At 34.4% G+C, this 17474-nt stretch overlaps 1 protein-coding gene across 1 annotated transcript in view; it reads left to right on the top strand.

Moving 5' to 3' along the window:
- Positions 1-17269, top strand: part of LOC106640507 (uncharacterized) — a 66341-nt gene extending 49072 nt beyond the window's left edge. The window contains exons 2-3 of the mRNA XM_014354577.2: positions 14662-15610; positions 15719-17269. Of these exons, the coding sequence (XP_014210063.2) occupies positions 14662-15610; positions 15719-16812 (2043 nt within the window). The 3' untranslated portion in view covers positions 16813-17269. The remainder of the gene's footprint in view (positions 1-14661; positions 15611-15718) is intronic.
- Positions 17270-17474: the final 205 nt, after the last annotated feature.

Here is a 17474-nt window from a genome sequence, read left to right as displayed (position 1 = left end):
TATTATTGCAAAACTTTAAGCTTATTTATTGGTATTGTTATTAATTTTTTCAAAATGATAACTATACTAAAACCATCCGTGATGTGTCAATAATCCTTATGCAAAATTTTTGGTCAGATCGGTTAAGTAGTTTTCGTGGTTAGCTATTATCACAGTTTTAGTGACTTTGCTTTATATATTAGTAAGATTACTGTGGGTCGGCCCGAGATTCACTGAGTAGAGCACCGTCGTGAGCTGACATAATTCTAAGTAAAACAAAGTATGTTTTAAATCCATGCAGTTTTCTTTAAGTAATAGGCTGTATGAAAGTTCAAAAAATTGTAATAATGCTGAAAAGTACCGTGCGTTCCTTACGCCATAAAATACTTGTTTGTCCTAAAGGGCCAACGATTTGCAATTTCTTTCATTAAAATAAATGAAAAGGGCTGCTTTTTAAAACTGTACATATTTAAAACTACAAAAAATGTATAATTAAAACCAGAGTGTGGGACTCGGAGTATCCTGGCAAGAACGAAGTTCTTACATGTATGTAGAAATCACATGTATACTGTAAAATACAAGGTTCGTAAATACATGTGAGTTAAATATGTATTTTTTTTCGCGGGTTATGGCGGTATATTCGTGTCTTCCCTGTGCATTTGTCATGTATGAAAGGCTCGAGAATTTTTAAAAATAATTTTTAAGGTCATTGTTTGGCAAAAAACGAAAAATACATTCTACATATTTGTAATAATTTTGCAAATATGCTATAATTTTTGCCCAAGTTTTTCGTCTTGATTTTATAGAAAAATGTTGAAAATACTAAAATTTAAGGTTATGTTTTTACATAACTCAACATCTCTCTTTTTGTGTGCTAAAATATTTTTTTCCTCTTTAGGAAACATTCAAAACTTGCTGTTTTTTCTATATCTTGCTTCCTTTTAAAGATATAGCGTATTTTTAATATTTGAAGGTTATGTGTACGCATGACCATGGACAATTATTTCTGTATTATTATTATCCTGTACTAAACGTATTATGACTTTTCCAACGATTTTTCCCCTGCGCTCCATAAAGGTACACTGAAAACATAATAAATTGAGGTTATGTTTTTTCATAACTCAACACCTCTGTTTTTGTGTATCACTATATTTTAATTCTGTCAGATAACCCGTAAAACTCGTTATTTTTGCTCTATCTTGTTTTCTTTTAAAGATATAGCGTACTTTGCAATATTTGGAGGTCATACCATGTTGTAATTACCGAGATAAATATTGGCTATCTGCATCGATCTGCCGTACATGTAAAAATTATTTATCAAGGTACTTTATTAACATAATAATATTAACTAGTGTATATAGTATTAGTATTAACTAATATATTCTGTACATATGCGTGCAGGCAAACATGTACACATTCGCACAGTAAAAGTAGAAAGTCGACACACACACACACACACACAAACACTCACATCATATATGCACACTTTCTATTAATTTTAATATTCAAATTTGCCACCAATTTCCTACTGGTTATGTGATTGTAGCGCCTGAGCTTAGATGGGTGTGAGAGTCGTGTGTATGCATGTCAACTAAAAAAGTGCTACCATTTATTTAAATAACATCCGTCTGCAAAAATTTATTTTCGCATTCGATTCGTAATCAAATTCTCTTTAATTTGGCTTTTTTTTTAGCCATCAAAAATGAGAGTGCACGCTTTTTATGTCCCTGCGCTACGTGGCCCTTTCTCCCTCTCTCTCTTTGTCACTGCTACTGCTCTGCCTTTCCCCTCTCTATAAGTGCACGCTTTTTCTTTACGCTTTCTGGCTGATGGATCCCTGCGCTGGCTGGTGAGCTCTCTCTCTCTCTCTGTGTGTCACCACTACTGCTCTGTCTTCCTCCTCCCTACAACTGCTCGCTTTTTTCTTACACTTTCTGGCTAATGGGTCCCCGTTTCCAACCGTTCTTATATACAGGAAGTACACAGGGAGTATATATCCCATCGTAACCTACGATAAAGAACTTTGTTCTAAAAAATGTTGGTTTTTAATCACAATACTTTACTACCAAAGAAACTAAGTCCTGGACCCTTATATTTTGCCACAATGAATGAAAATAGATATTATTTCACCTATTTAAAAGTCTGAAAGATTCAAGTGATTACTGTCAGGGTTATAATAGGAAGCTAATCTCTCACGTAGTTGATTCTTTACTTGTCAATTTTGACGCTGCTTTTTCAATCTCGATGAATTTTCTACATCAGTTTCTTGACACCTAAAATAGTATACATTTGAGGCATTTGAAGTTTTCTTTCCAATCCGTCCACTTGCGACTTTAAACATTTTTAAAACTTTTTTGAGCCCTAAGGGCTGTTTTTTGTCAACTTTGTTGAGTTGTAATATATTTATTGGCTAAGTAGTTTGGCATTCAATGGCCCTAAAAAGGACTAGTGAGCTAAAATTTTTCTTGACTGAAGTTTCCAGTAAACGTTATGGCCTAGATATCTCTGGGTGGTCTTCCCCGACCTGCTGTTGTAGCACTAAACTGATCGAAAGGAAAACCACAATGCTCTGAAGCGCTGGAACTAGTTTTAATGCTTTTTTCCACCGGCTACTAGTGTTACGTCAGAGACGTTGCTGTTCAAAGCACCGTCTTTTTTTGCAGAGCTCAGTTGTTTTGGTGATTCAAGGTTGGAAGATTGGTATTTCTCCTTCATACCTTTCCTGATAGGTTCGCCCAACGTAGACCTCGGAGACGATCGGTGATTCCTGGTTTGCTAAAGGGTAATGCAGGGTAGTCAGTGTCCAGGGTTCCCAGCCTCGTGACGAACAATTCCGCTGGTGATGTCTGTCAGTGAATGATCGACTTGATTTAATAGTGACCAGTTCTTATATACAGTCTTTTAGTGCACAATTCGTTGTTGTAAATAGTTGTAAAAATATTTTTATTAGCAAGGTAATTTAACGTTAGATGGCCATTAAAAAGAACCGATGAGATGGATGGTTAATTAGGGAACGTTAAGACTGGCCCTGGCCCTGGAATAATGGCCCTGGAAAGGATCCGTTTTTTATACTTCCATTCATTTCTTGTTATTATTTTCAATGACGGAGAGAGCTGTGGGTAACATGACTCTTATTATCGAAGTCTCTAATGACGGAGATCGTGCTAGAGGGAGATACGCCTCTGGCCGAAAAATATCTCGTTTTGGAGAATACCTTATTCACATGGATGTGCGGTTTCGACGAACCACTAGGAGAAGGCTGATGAAATTTCCAGCCAACGAAGCTACCCAAACTCCTTAGGGTTATTTTCCTGAGCTTGTTGTTGTACAAAAAGGTGTTCTGGTAGCACCCGGTTAGTTGAAAAAATGGCCACGAAACCCTGACGTATTGGAGCTGATTTTGCTGTGGCTAAACGTCTGCTGTGTGCGTCCAAACGGTGCGTTTGTTCGGTGTCTTAATCTCAGTGTTGCTCTATGTATGGTAAGCAGGTGCAACGTTTAGTTCCATGCTTAAATTTATCAAACTTGCCTGTATTGAATTTATCATACATGCTTTGTAGTATGCATACCAGTTATTTAATATCCTTAATACTAAGTTTAATATTATTAATTTTAAGACCGCACCTCTCTACAGTCTGCAATGGTGAAATTACAGTTAACTCACTAAAGGCTAAGTAATCGCTTACAAAGATGAGTATTCCGCCTCCGTCAGCATGAATTATATCATGTCTACATGTACAACATCTTTGAATTGCGTATGTCTCATCAGGAGTTAGCCATGACTCAAGGATGACTATAATTAGTTGAAGTTTAGCTGTTTCTTTATTACGATCATTCTGGCGTTCCATAACATAATTATAAGCATGGTTTTGTATAATGAGTTATTATCATTAGGTACACTGTTCATGCCTGCTAGTATTGCACTATAAACAAAAAATTTGTGGTATGATTTACTCATATTAAGTGATTATCTTAATTTAATTAGTTCAAAAAGAAGAGCTGATACCAATACATCGAGGTCCCCATGTATTTCTTGCGAGAAGAATTCTTGAGAATAATTTGTTTGGTATCGTGCTGGTCTCGATATGTGAATGAAATTCAAACTGATGGATATTTCCTTTTCTGCTAAATAACTAATCCCTTACGATAGTTGTTTGGTTCCTTTCTTGTGTTAATTGTGAGTGTATGTTTGTATTAGTCTTAGCTTTTTCCATACATTTGTTGAGAGCTGCAAGGTTGGTAAATCGTAATTGATAACCATGCAGGTCTGAACTGCTTAGATAGTCTGAACAATGTGTCTTGGTATTCGTACTAATAAGTTCTGGGTTTAGAGTTTTTAACTGTAGTATGTTTTCAACATTTGCCCTAAGATTTAGTTTTCTCTTGCATAAATAGTCAGTTTGAGGCTCATTGACCTTGGTATGTTTTACAGCATAAAAATACAAATTGTAAGTATCGGCGTCTGTATCCTTTGAACGTACTTGCGAAAGTTGTGGGCGGATATCATCGTTTGTGTTGTGTTGTTCTGTGAGCGGAGAAGAGAACTCTTTAGTGGGAGCTACATTGTATGGTGTGTGAGCACCCGTGGCAATTTTTCTTGCTTGTTTTTCATAGCGACAATGTACTGCACATATTTTTTACGACTTATGACTGGGGATCTCTGTCCTAGATCTAGATCTTGTCCATGGCAAAGTGATCACCTTTGCAGCTGGAGCATTTAGGAGAGAAAGCAGTGCACTCACCATTGTATCTAACTTCACTGCACTTTTTGCACTTAGGGCTGGACCCACAATCTGACGAGTTGTGGTCAAGTCTATAGCAAAAGAAACATATTTTTGGAGTTGCGATGTATAGGCACTGACTTCATGGGAGATACCGTACAAGTAAGCATGAAGAGGTAGATTTTATCAAATAAAAGAAACGATAATGGGGGTGGTAGACAGTTTTCTAGGCTTGTCCTCACCTTCCTTATTTGGTATTATTACAAACTTCATGGTCGGTTTATCGACATTTTGCTTCGGTGAAATTATTGTATTCGATGTTAGTAAGGATAACCAACAAAAAAAATTGGTGTTTGTAAATTTTGACGTTTTTCCACAGTAAATTTTATTTCGCAACTTCAGTAACTGCAAATATCTTAGTAAATTTTTCACATTTTTTCCTAACAAACAGCATTGTATTCGTTATACTTGTAAAAACACAAATTTAAAAAAAAAGAGAATGCTCTACACTTCTTTCAAGTCTATATACAAGAAATTGACATTTTTGCAATAACGGACTAACAATAAAAAATTTTATTGCAAAAAAGTTTGTGCATCATCTTCATGTATTTCTGTATCACACTGTCGAAGCACTTTATCAATTTCATTGAAAGGGAAGCTAAAAAAAAATCACAAAAGTCGCATTGTAACAGCCTGTGGTAACTTTACTCTCCCATCTAAAACCCTCTCTTGCGACTATGTGACCGACCAGTTGCAGTGCGCATGAGTCAAAACACTGACTGCGGCTAGCGTTCTATTCAAATAAGTTATTGTAAACAATCATACAGTTACAAACATCATATAAAATATTTTCAAATTTCACAAATATCTTTTTGTTTTGCAACTGAATATAAACATTTTTTTATGCTTACGTTCCAACTGACGTGATATTTTTTTTCTACGTCGATCGAAAGTTCTTCGTAGATTTGTCAAAAAATTTTCTTGGAGAATGACCAATTTTTTCTTTGCTGGAAAATATCAGATTAAAAAATCCTTTGGGCCATGGGCTATCTCCCACAAGTGGTTTGCTACATCCTGAGCTGATACGAATTATATTATAACTGAAAGCTATCTGTCCGTCAAGACGTATTGTGAATATCAAGCAAGCTCACATGAAAAGAGGAGCTCATACGTCATTTATATGCGTGTGTGTAATAGCTTTAAGGTGAATGTTTAATAATATGCTGACATATGGTACAGCCAACCTCTCTGTAAGAATGCACGTATGTATTGACATCGTATTATATGTATGAACAAATAAATCATATTATATGTATGAATGAATGATTTACTTGCGCATTGATTGTCCACTTCTAATAACACCGATTTTAGAATTTGTAATTAACACACTATTACATTATATTCAAAATTGATTGTCAAATCCCCAGAAGGATTAATTTCAAAATTAGTAAACTTACTGTCACAATTGAACTTGTATTTGGCGTTCTTATATTGCTGATGCGAACTTTCATCATCACTGACCCAAAAAACTCAATCGCAATTGTCAGAAAAATGTGATTGTTACTGTTGTATTGTTATTTCCTAATACATGAAATCATAACATTACATCATCGTGCAAGCCTGCTGTTTTGCTGTCAATGCAATCTGCAAGAACATCGCTCATTGGTTGACCTAATTCAACCAAAAGCCACTGTTACTCGCTCTGACGCTATAAAAACTCACCATCAAGAGGAAAAATCACTCTTTTTACATCTGTCATCTGTCCTCTAAAGTTTAAGTTAACTCTTGACTCTCGCGACTCGTGAGTACCTTATGCACGTAAGTCATAACGTGTTGGCTGAGGCAACTCGAGTGCGTATCGAGAACATCAATAGTATCGGACTACGCTAAGGAGCGAGGTACAGCAAACGATTCCCGCCGAAATTGGTTCCGGCGATAGCAGAGAAAGCAGAAATCGCAACATCCTACTGGCCACGAACTCATTCGTGTAGTTTAAGAAAACACTGACGGTTACCGCACGAAGCATTAGGGAACTCCAAAGCAGCAGTAACTACAATCAGTGATAGATGTAAGTTATTTATCAGTAATATAATTAACGCCGAACCTTGTTAAAGTAATACGAATAAATTGTATTTAAAAGAAGAAATCATCATTAAATTGCTTTAATAAAGAAATACATTAATTAAAATTACCCATATTATTTAAATAGAGATTATTATTCAATTCAAAAAAACAAATAAAGCTTATGAGCTGAATCCTAAGATACCCACGAATGACACTTAAATAAAACAGTTAAGATCATACTCTAAACAAGTCCGGTCATAATAGTTAAAGCGCCCCTCTCCCAGATCTCTCCCACAATTCCTGAAAAATAAAGTACATTTAATTCATTCAAACTCTTCGTTATGTGAATTGGATTGAATTTTTAGTTTGTCATATGAAGCCGCAAAAATAAGTTAGATTATTTCAGTTATTGGTAGGTCATTAATTAGCTTTTCCTTGATCGTTTAGGCTTTTTTTGTACATTTTTACAGTAGTTTTACGAAGAATGAAAAAAAAATTTTTCTATGATTAGTACTAATGTTTTCCTTTTTTGTTCTGAATCAATAGATGTATGTTAAAGCGTATCCGTCTCTTTAACGAATGATAAAGAATAATACATAAAGTTAATTTTATTTTTTGTATATTATGTAGTAAAACTTTTATAGGTCAGTGCAGAATGTAGTACTTTACTGAAATTTTATTTTTTATTTTTTTTAACAATTATATATTAAAATATTAAACGAATCAAATTAAATTCTATGAATTAGGAAAAAAAGTTAAGGTGTATTTGAGAACTCAAAAAACATTAATTACTCTTTATGTTTTTTCAACATAGTAAATTTCACAAAATTAATTTATGTACTAAAATGAAGTAGCATAAACAATTTTATTTCCTTGTATTACTGGCAATAATTACTGAATAAATATTAAGTACTTAAATCGATTTAATTTCCTTGTAATTTTTTTCTCCAAAAGTTTTCCTATTAAGTAACTTAATTATTTGTTGATTTATTTTTGCAACTCCCAGGAAACTTGAGCTGATCTCAAACGTTCTAGAAAAATTCAGGAATGTTGGTGTTTAACATAATATGCATCTATTACTCACTTATCTTATAACACTTTAATAACTGAAATAGTTTAACTTTTGTAGTAAATTAAGTTCATGCAACATTCCAGAAGTTTAATCTACTTAAGATAAGGAAAAATTTAGACAAATTCCACTTCATTTTTATGGGTACTGTTGGTGAGTTGCCAGTAGGAGAGAAAAGGGGGCTTCGGATATTTTAGAAATACTACCGCTTTTCTCAGAAACTCAACAAATAACTATTTTGGTTACCTAACCCAGCCTTACCTAACTGAAACCAAGTAAAAAAAGTTCTTATGGGAGATGGGGGCTTAAAGAATTCTAATTCACCTAAGATACTGTAGAAAACTAACCTAATCTATGTAAATAACTTGAAGTTTATTTAATGTTACCATTACTTCGATTTGGTTAAATTTTTTAATACTGTCCCCCTTTTCAAACCCCTTACGTATAATTTTTCTTATTTTGTAGAGTCCTGTAATGAAACTAGCTGAGAGAATAATAAAAATAATTTTTATACAGTTTATAAAGGGTACCCCTACTTGAATTATTAATAGATCATTTCATTACAAGCGAAGAAGGTTTTGTAAATTTTTTAAACATTTTCTTATGCCCAAAAATTGTTAAATATGACTATAATTAAAAATTGTTTTATAGTTATTTTTTAATCCAACATTATTATTATCTTAACGTTTGCAAACAGATCGTTTTCCATAAATAATTGATACAAGTCAAATGTTTGTGAGAATATAATAAATATTATTTTCTATGTTCTTATACATATATGTTAAAACATGTACTAGTATTATCATTCATGAGACTCTCAAATATTTGTAAGATATATTCAAACAACTTTGAGATGTACGATTTGTTCCTTCTCAAATTGAGTTTGAATCATAAAGTTTGTCAGATTTCTAATTAATGTAAAAAATGGCTTATAATTTAACCTTCACTTTTTTTAGTATTATAAATTGTAAAACCATTGGATGTATATTAAATATGATTTATTCATTTACTTCTTGTATAAGTGATCGTTAACTATCAATTTTATTAGGGAAATTCAACGAATTTTTATTTACACATTGAATTGTATCAAAGGTACTTGTTTCATTATCATTTTTACATGAGGATGCTGGTCATGCGTTTACCAGCTGAGAGTGCTCAAAGGACGAAGTTCTATTAATGCATGTACTAGTGGATTAATGTGCTTCTTGAGTGTTCCTTTTTCCCATCCTTCACCGTTTATGATGATTTTTTACTCCTTACCATGATACAATAAACAATTTTTTTGACTAAATAAGGGTTGGAACTCTTAAAAATTATATTCAACTTGTGATTTCTTATGTTGTTAAAGCAAGTAAAATGGAAGTATAGAAACAAAAGAAACTCGTGATTTAATGCAATGATCCACGAAAGTACATTAAATATAAGTTTTAAAAACTTACTTTGTAGTATTTTTTTTGTTTTGTTTATTGAGTAGACTTGTAAAACATCTATCGTTACCAGCATTAAGATAATTAAATGAAATTTTTGTGTAGAAACTTCATCAAGTATATATTTTTCAAAAAAACCAGTTCATAATACATAGGAATTAAGTACCCAATTACTACAGGCTTAAATTCATTCATGACTTTGAATTTTAATAGAAATTGTTTGAATTAAATAAACCATTTGTTTTGAATTTTTCCTAGTACCAATAATTATTGGGGATAAATAATTATTTTTTAAATGAAATAGTGACATTTAGAAAAAAAGTTGATTGTTTTGAATAAAAATATATGAAACCTAAAACTGGTGGAAGTAAATCACTGGAGAAGTTATTTTTTTACTTTTGAACTGGAAAGACTAGACCAACATCATTTTAGTCATAAATTTGTTTCAGTTCCTCAAAAATGCTCTTGGTGAGCGCTCGGAACTTCAAACCCGTGCTGAGTGTGAATGTAAACAAATCATTTTAATTTATAGTACTTTAATATCTGACAAGCACTATAGTTGAGTCACTGTATATTACAGAAGTCCTAAATTAAAGTTAATAGACTTGACAGAGATAATACTTTTACATACTTACAATTCAACTAGTTTTAAATACAAAATTGTTTTTGCTATCTATATCTTGTAATGGATGGCAAGCTCTTGGCACCGTTTGCGCTTGCTTATACCGCGCATGGCAGAGGTAGGCCAGAGAGAGAGATTAGATTAGATTAGATTAGATTTTTATTAAATAGCTAAGGACTCAGGGTCCATAATAGCCAGAGAGAGAGAGAGAGAGAGAGAGAGAGAAAAGTCGGAATGGAGAAACAAAATCATGCCAGAAAGAAAAAGAGAGAAAGGAGAGACAATCGTCGTGATGTAGGTATGAGCGTGAGACGTCCTTGGTTATTAGGCCAGAAGAGATTAGGTACAAGTAAATATACATGTGCGTCTCATGCCCACTGAGGACATACTAAGTCACTGGAGTGTAACCTCGCCTTCGCCGTGTCAACTCCTGCTGTCCTCCACCTACGACCAAACGACCTGCCAGCTGGGTATTGGGCTAAGGGTCTTTACTGGCACACCATTCGCGTCAGCTTGCCTGCTCAAGGTTACACATGTGGCTACAAAGAGATTAAGATTAATGAAAGCTAAGATACGACGCTTTTACTTTTTTTATCGTAGTGACTGCCCAAAACATTTCTTTGACTTTGCATCCTTCTTAATCACTTCGTTAATGTTTAGTACACTTGGACCTTTTTTATTTGAATTAGGTTAATAGTTTTAGCTCAATTGATTCATAAAGATAGTAAGACATTATACGCATTTTGGAGTAATTAAGCGTATGATACCAGAAGCATAGCATGCAGATGCAGAAGCTTTATTTGCAGGTTGCTATTTATTCTAACGTGCGTTCATGATTATAACGTAAAGTATAATGTACCTTAAATCATTTTTTTGAAGTGAAACTTCTTATGGCACGTTGTGAATTTTTTCGAGCGACACGAAATTTCTGAGCCCCCCATCACTCCAGCCGCTCTCTCTCTCCGCGTCCCCCTTGCCACCACATGCTATACTAGCAGTGCATCCCTACCACTCCAGCCGCTCTCTCTCTGCCGCGTCCCCCTTGCCACCACATGCTATACTAACCAACATCCCTACTACTCCAACTCCAGCCGCTCTCTCTCTCTCTGCTTCGTCCCCCTTGCCACCAGAGCAGTGCATATACGCGTAGAGTGGAACGTGGGACGGCCTTTCTCTCTGCCTCGCTCCCCTCACTACTACATGCTTAAATTTTTCGTATGTGTGTGTGTGTGTGTGTGTAATGAGGTATTATTTGTTATTAAATAACCTCAAATTCGTATTTAAGTTGTACTTTTCTGACATATGAGTTATAAATTGCGAAAAAATTATAGTATACTTCAAAAATTATTGAAGATGTCCACAAATTAATTTAAAGTGTTTTAACAATATAACTTTAGAAAATAAGAAAAATCGTCATATCTCGACGGAGAAGCAAAATAGGCCAAAAATACCGATTTTTTACGGGTATGCTAAAGAGGAAACAAAATATCGAGACAAATAGAGCACAAATAGAAGTGTCATTTGTTATGATTATATAACCTCAAATTCGTATTTATGGTCTATCTTTATGAAATTGTAGTTATAAATTGCGAATAAATTACAGTATACTTTAAGCATCAATGCAGATGTGCGCAAAGAAATTAAAAGTGTTTTCATGACAACATAACCTAAAAAAATTAAAAAAAACACCATATTTCGAAGGAGAAGCAACGTTAGTCGAAAATATCAATTTTCATGGGTTTACTATAGGGAAAAAACTATCAAAGCGTACAATTCGGTTTGATGAAAACATGATTTTCAGCCATTTCAAATACGAATTTTTTTTTCTTGTTTAATGTTATTGAAAGAAATTTACTTATTTAACTCGTAGCAATAACACATATGATTGCTTCTCATATAATTTTCTGTATAAAATGAGTTCAATATTTGATACTTGAAGTTTCACTTTTATCGTGGGTCCCACGACCCATTTTTTACACTGTTGATGTATCACCGGAATAATGTTTTTATGTATTGGAGTTTTTTGTAGTCAACTTACCGCTATACGTAACAGAGTTGACTGAAGTAATAGAGAACAAATTTTGTATGGAACAGTAAACCTTTAATAAGATTAATTGTGTGGATTCAAAGTCAAAAAATCAAATAAAGTTGGATCGCGCAAAAAACTGAAAGTATGGTATCTTGACTTCTATTGGTCCTACAGCAGCAAAACACAGGTCTTACAACATGCCACCATTTCAAAAGGTTCGCTTGCTCAAACATTATAAAAATTTTGATAATCTTTTTAACGCCCATATTCCTTAGGTTAAATTAATAGAAAGACAACTTTTGTGTTCAACATTTTGCTCTTAAACCTATACTTATCAAGATTATGACGGGGTTAATTTCTTTTTCGGTCAAAAGCACTAAAACTCGGCTCGATAAAAATTTTGATGTCTATGATTAGTTTTTAATGCCCGCTTACGTGTGCTTATCTTTTCCTTTTGTTTCTTGTGAGGAAAAACGAGAGTAACATAAAGAAATAAAGTCAGTGAGACAAGCAAAGAAAAGAGCGAGTGTGGAAAGCGAATATAATAAGAAGAAATGTGTATTTAAACGACTTGAGAGAAATTATATTATAACTGTGCTCGTAGGTATATGTGTAAATTTTAGTATGATTCTAAGGTTAGTAAGAATATATGTGTTGTCCATTTATAGAGATAATCGGAATTGTTTATCGTATTTTTACAGTGTCTTTTACAAATCATATCTTCCCTTAAGTGAGTATAAGTGTGTGTATTTAGGTACAGTTTAGAAGAGATGAGTCGTGTGCGAGATAGATTGTATGAGAGGAGTAAGAGAAAGAAAGAGATATAGGAGACGTTGTTGAACCTACTTTAATCCACTAGCTCATGACGACCTTTGAGAAGCATCATTTGTGGCGCGGCTAGCAACTCTGCAGTCATGAGAGATTCGAGGGTACTGGCGACACCACGAAGTCATGACTCAAGGATCTACCCTGAAGATGGCTTATCTGGAGGGATAGTAGCTTGTTGCGAACTTAGGTTAGCGACTGGTAGGAAGGTGCAGGAAGAAAACTTCACAGGTTATACCAGAGTTAAGATTTCTCGAAGTTAGGTTACATGTTGCAAACTCTCGTTTTTATACGAGAGTGGGTGAAAGGGTTGACATCAAAAACTTAAACTTAGCGTTTACTGTCGTGAGAACATCTGTCTCTGAATATTATAAATAAATATATGTATAAACATAATACTACAATGTAAATGGAATAAAACTAAAAACTGGTACTCGATGTAAGACATCTGGCGTAAATTTGTAATTTATTAACAAATCAAATGTATTAGAATGAACATATAATTAAAATATATTTTTATTCTGCATTATATAACGGTAAATTAAAGATTAAAAACGTATTAAACGCAGTATCTGATTCTGTGGCACTATTTGCTTGGTATAAGAACTCATATGTTAAATGGTAAAATTTACGGGGAAATGGGAGTGTAGTAGGATGCTGTTATTCCTAGCAGATTACAAACTTCCTTATCTCAATAAATACAGGTATTGTAATTAATTTCGCAGTGGACAGTGGTATGGATAAATTTAATTTATACGTATTAAAAGAAATATTACCAGGTTTTAGTTGTGTAGCAAAATAATGAAACGCTTGTAATCAAGCTTGAAATTTACCTTAAACATTAACGTCTCCACCGCCAGTTATTATAATTTATATTTTATTAATATGAATCCATAGTAAAATATACTCTACGAGGTGACATACTTTATTGTGTTATTCATCCTACAATATGTTTGCAGCGTCTATCACGGCAGATCAACTACACATGATTTATGCCTAGTGTCAAAAAATAACGACAGTATTAGTTACATTTCACCCCACGAAAGTTTTTTAATCAAATTCGTTCATTGTACCAATTTATAAAACATAAATGAAAAATACCTAGATAGGCGTAGAAGGAAAACACTGAAGGCAACTAAAACTCGCCGAAAAAACGTATGGATGTATTTACAGTCCATAGTGAAGAGAAAAATAAAATATAATTTTGCGAAATATTTTAGATAAGAACCCCGCCCTTGCCACTCAGTCAGCAAGCTTTTTTGACATTGATTTTTACTTGAATGTTTATTTTGTGGTCATACTAATAAATTTACAGATTAAAAAAAATTTGCTTCAAATGGTGAACTTATTAAGAAGCTTTTTTCAAAGTGTTTTTAAATTAATTTGACAAATGAACTAACAATCTCCTAGTCAGATGCAAAGCTACTGCTCAAAAAATAAGCTAAACATGAAATCATGTTTAAACTTATTAAAAAAAAAAAAAAAAGAATTTTCCTATTACCTAAGTAAAAATCCAAATGTTTTGAAGTGATTCTTTTTTGACAAATAAATAATTGTCACTGCTTTAGGTTTATAAATTGGTACGCTGTACCAAAGTATCAGTTTTTTCAAAAAATCATTGCATTTTTTTATTCCCAATATTTCACAATGCTTTTCTACTTTATTTATACGCACTATTGTAGTTTCATTAGTGTCCATTTGTGGTGCTGGTGCTCCTCACGACAGTCCGGATAAAAGATGATCACTCTTTAATGATCTGGCCCCCTGATTAAATAGTGATTTCAATACCATCAACAGCATATCCATGTAAAAAATTATCTAAAGTTATCTATCTTTCTTAAAAATTTTTTCACAGCGATGCTATTTTTCAGTTGTTAATTACAATATTTGATCAGCTACACTACTTTCTCTTTCATTTTTTCCAGGAAATGATTCCAGCTCCAGGACAAAGTCACCCTATCCTCAACTTGCGCCGCTCATTCATTCAGAGTCCAAGTACGCTACCATCCAAACGGTACATGCAGGACGTGCTTTCAGCAATTTTTGACTGGGATAAAAAAGACGTCTACTCATTTCTTATGATGGATGCCCTTACGCCAAGTTTCCCAAAGGCCTCAATACCTATGACCGAAATATGTGACATATTCTGGTCACCTCAAGACCTACTCAACCCTCATGCATGCCTAATTGCCCTGCTTACATCAGGGGGAGGTGTCGAGCTTGCTGTTCAGATCGACCTCAGCTGGTTTTCCATTTGTAATGTCAGTGATGCCTGGGCTGAGGTGATTGAGGCTGACTACGAAGCTGTAGATAATGCTGTTAATTTTAAAGGTCAAACTATAAAAAATCAAGTTTATCGACTTTTTGCAACTACCGCCACTTGGAGTTGCGCTTATAGAACAGATAATGCTTGTTTTGCGTATCTGGTCACTGCACATAGGAATTCAGAGCTGGCAATCTGGAAAGTAAAATCCGTTTTAAGCAGTGAAATCCTAAAGAAAGAACATCCAAGTACAAAGCTGGATCTTAAATTTAACAAGAAGCTTAGTAATTCTTTCAACAAAATAAGTAGCTTACTTTGGATCCAACTGAGTGAGAAGCAACGCTGCCTAATCATCGTTGGCTTTTTTAGTGGTCTAGTGGGACTAATCAAGCTGCGAAAACTGAATACTGAGATCCAATTCGATTCTTACTCAACTTGTTACTCAGTGGAAGACCTGATTCCTGTTGACTTCCTTCACGTTTTGTGTGAGACGGAAAAGTGGCTTGAATTCATCGTCGTCAAAGGCATGCATATAGTTACGCTTGTCATCGACATTTATGGCAGAATCGTCAGCATGAAAAACATCTCTAGTCCAGGATTTTCCATCACAGGTAAGGGGGCTGTACTTATGTTAATACACTTTAAGGTTCATATTTCCATATAGTCATGTGCCAAGATTAGGAAATAATTTTCAAATGTATGAATGGTTTTTCGTATAGGTATATCCATCATTAACTCCGATATGATGTTAATAACAACACAAGATGGTCAATTATGTGAAATCAGAAAATCACACGATCAGCACGATTTGATCTGCACGCCAATAAAGATTGACATGCCGAACGACTCTTTGCAGTATCTTGGTCTCGCTGGTTCACCTAACAGAGTTCTGTTTACTCTCATTACAAGTCCAAGCATTATGTACGACCATTTAGTAGACCGTGAACCCAGTTCTATTTTCTTTTTTAGTTTAAACCATGTTTCGTCGTCTTTAAACCCCTTGTCAATTGTATATGAAAAAGAGAAGTATTTGCGAAAGTGCTGGGACTGTTTGGAATTGATCAAGGTCAACGTTTACCGGTATGACGAGCGACCGTCTAATCTAGCCAGACTAAGTATCGGTTTGAAATCCATGTCACCGTATGAATTACGCACAGCACATTGGATTATGACCATAGCAGGAGGTAGGTACAAAAAGAATGATTCAGAAGATTTCTCAAGATTTAATGTAGCAATCACGCAATCACGCTCCTACCTTTTTATACACTCCGCATGCAATTATCTTCACCTCCTTATTCAACTAAGTAATCTCACAAACCTGCAAAAGCTATCTGCTAGTCTTCTCCGAATGCATCTTGAAATCTGGTTGGCCGAAGAAGAAGGAGAAGAAGAAGAAAAAGGCGTTAAGGAACTGCTAACGCAACGTGTCAAGAACACTCTTGAATCATTGGAAGATAGACCTGAGCCCGAGAAGTGCAACTTCTGCAATGAAATAATACTTGAACCATGGTTGAAAATCTGTCCCACGGGTCACAAGTTGCTTCGCTGTGCAATTACTTGTCTGCAGGTGACATGTGCTAGATACCGTTCGTGCCTTGTTTGTCATGAAATTTTCCATCCTTGCCTGGACGAGGAAGTGGTTGTGGCTGAAGTCAGATGTCCATATTGTGATCTTCCAGCATGCTTCAAAAACGAAGTTATCGATGAAACACTTAAATCATCCTCAAAAAATTTGTCAAATCAGCTACTGTTGATTTCTAAAGACTTAAAATGTGACAAACATGCTGAAATGACCCAATACAATACCCAATAATACAAAACCAATATTTTCAAATTCGCTAAGGTCAAGCCTTTTACTGTAAATCATGAGCCTTACTAATGAAAAATGTTACTATTAATAATTATGCTAAAACTTTGTAAGAAAATAACTACTTGCGACATAAAAGTTGTGACGAGAATTTTCCAGCCGATAAACAGCCATCCCGTATCCTCTCACAAAATCTCTTCTCTTACTTCGCTTACCTTGTTCCTATCCACTGGATACCTTTCCTCTAAGAGGTTTGTCACAAGTGTCCGGCTCGAAAACGCTGAACGCCCCTGAAAGGAGATTAAAAAGGCGAAAGGGGGCACTAACCATAAACACTATCACTTTTATAACCTTTACAGCGCGCCCGCGCTATTTATTTGCATCCACACACTCTCCAATTCTACACTTCCTCTCTCTGTGTATATATATGTATGTATGTGTAAGGTAACTTTCCAGGACTTGTCGTATGTATAACGTCACTATCAAGGACTTTTGCATACTTCCAGGACAGTCCTGGAAAATTTTTATGTTTAACGTCATGTTCCAGAACTGTCCTGGAATATTCAAGGACTGTCCTGAAAAATATAAGATTGTCGTGGAATATTTTAGTGATGTCCTTGAAAATACTTATGTCATTGAAATTTTAAACTGTCCTGGAAAATTTCAGG

The sequence above is a fragment of the Copidosoma floridanum genome, unplaced genomic scaffold (assembly GCF_036245765.1).
Source record: "Copidosoma floridanum isolate Cflo_tuat_1 unplaced genomic scaffold, Cflo_Japanese_pri ptg000004l, whole genome shotgun sequence".
NCBI lineage: Eukaryota > Metazoa > Arthropoda > Insecta > Hymenoptera > Encyrtidae > Copidosoma > Copidosoma floridanum.
This window is presented reverse-complemented; position numbering and strand designations above follow the sequence as displayed.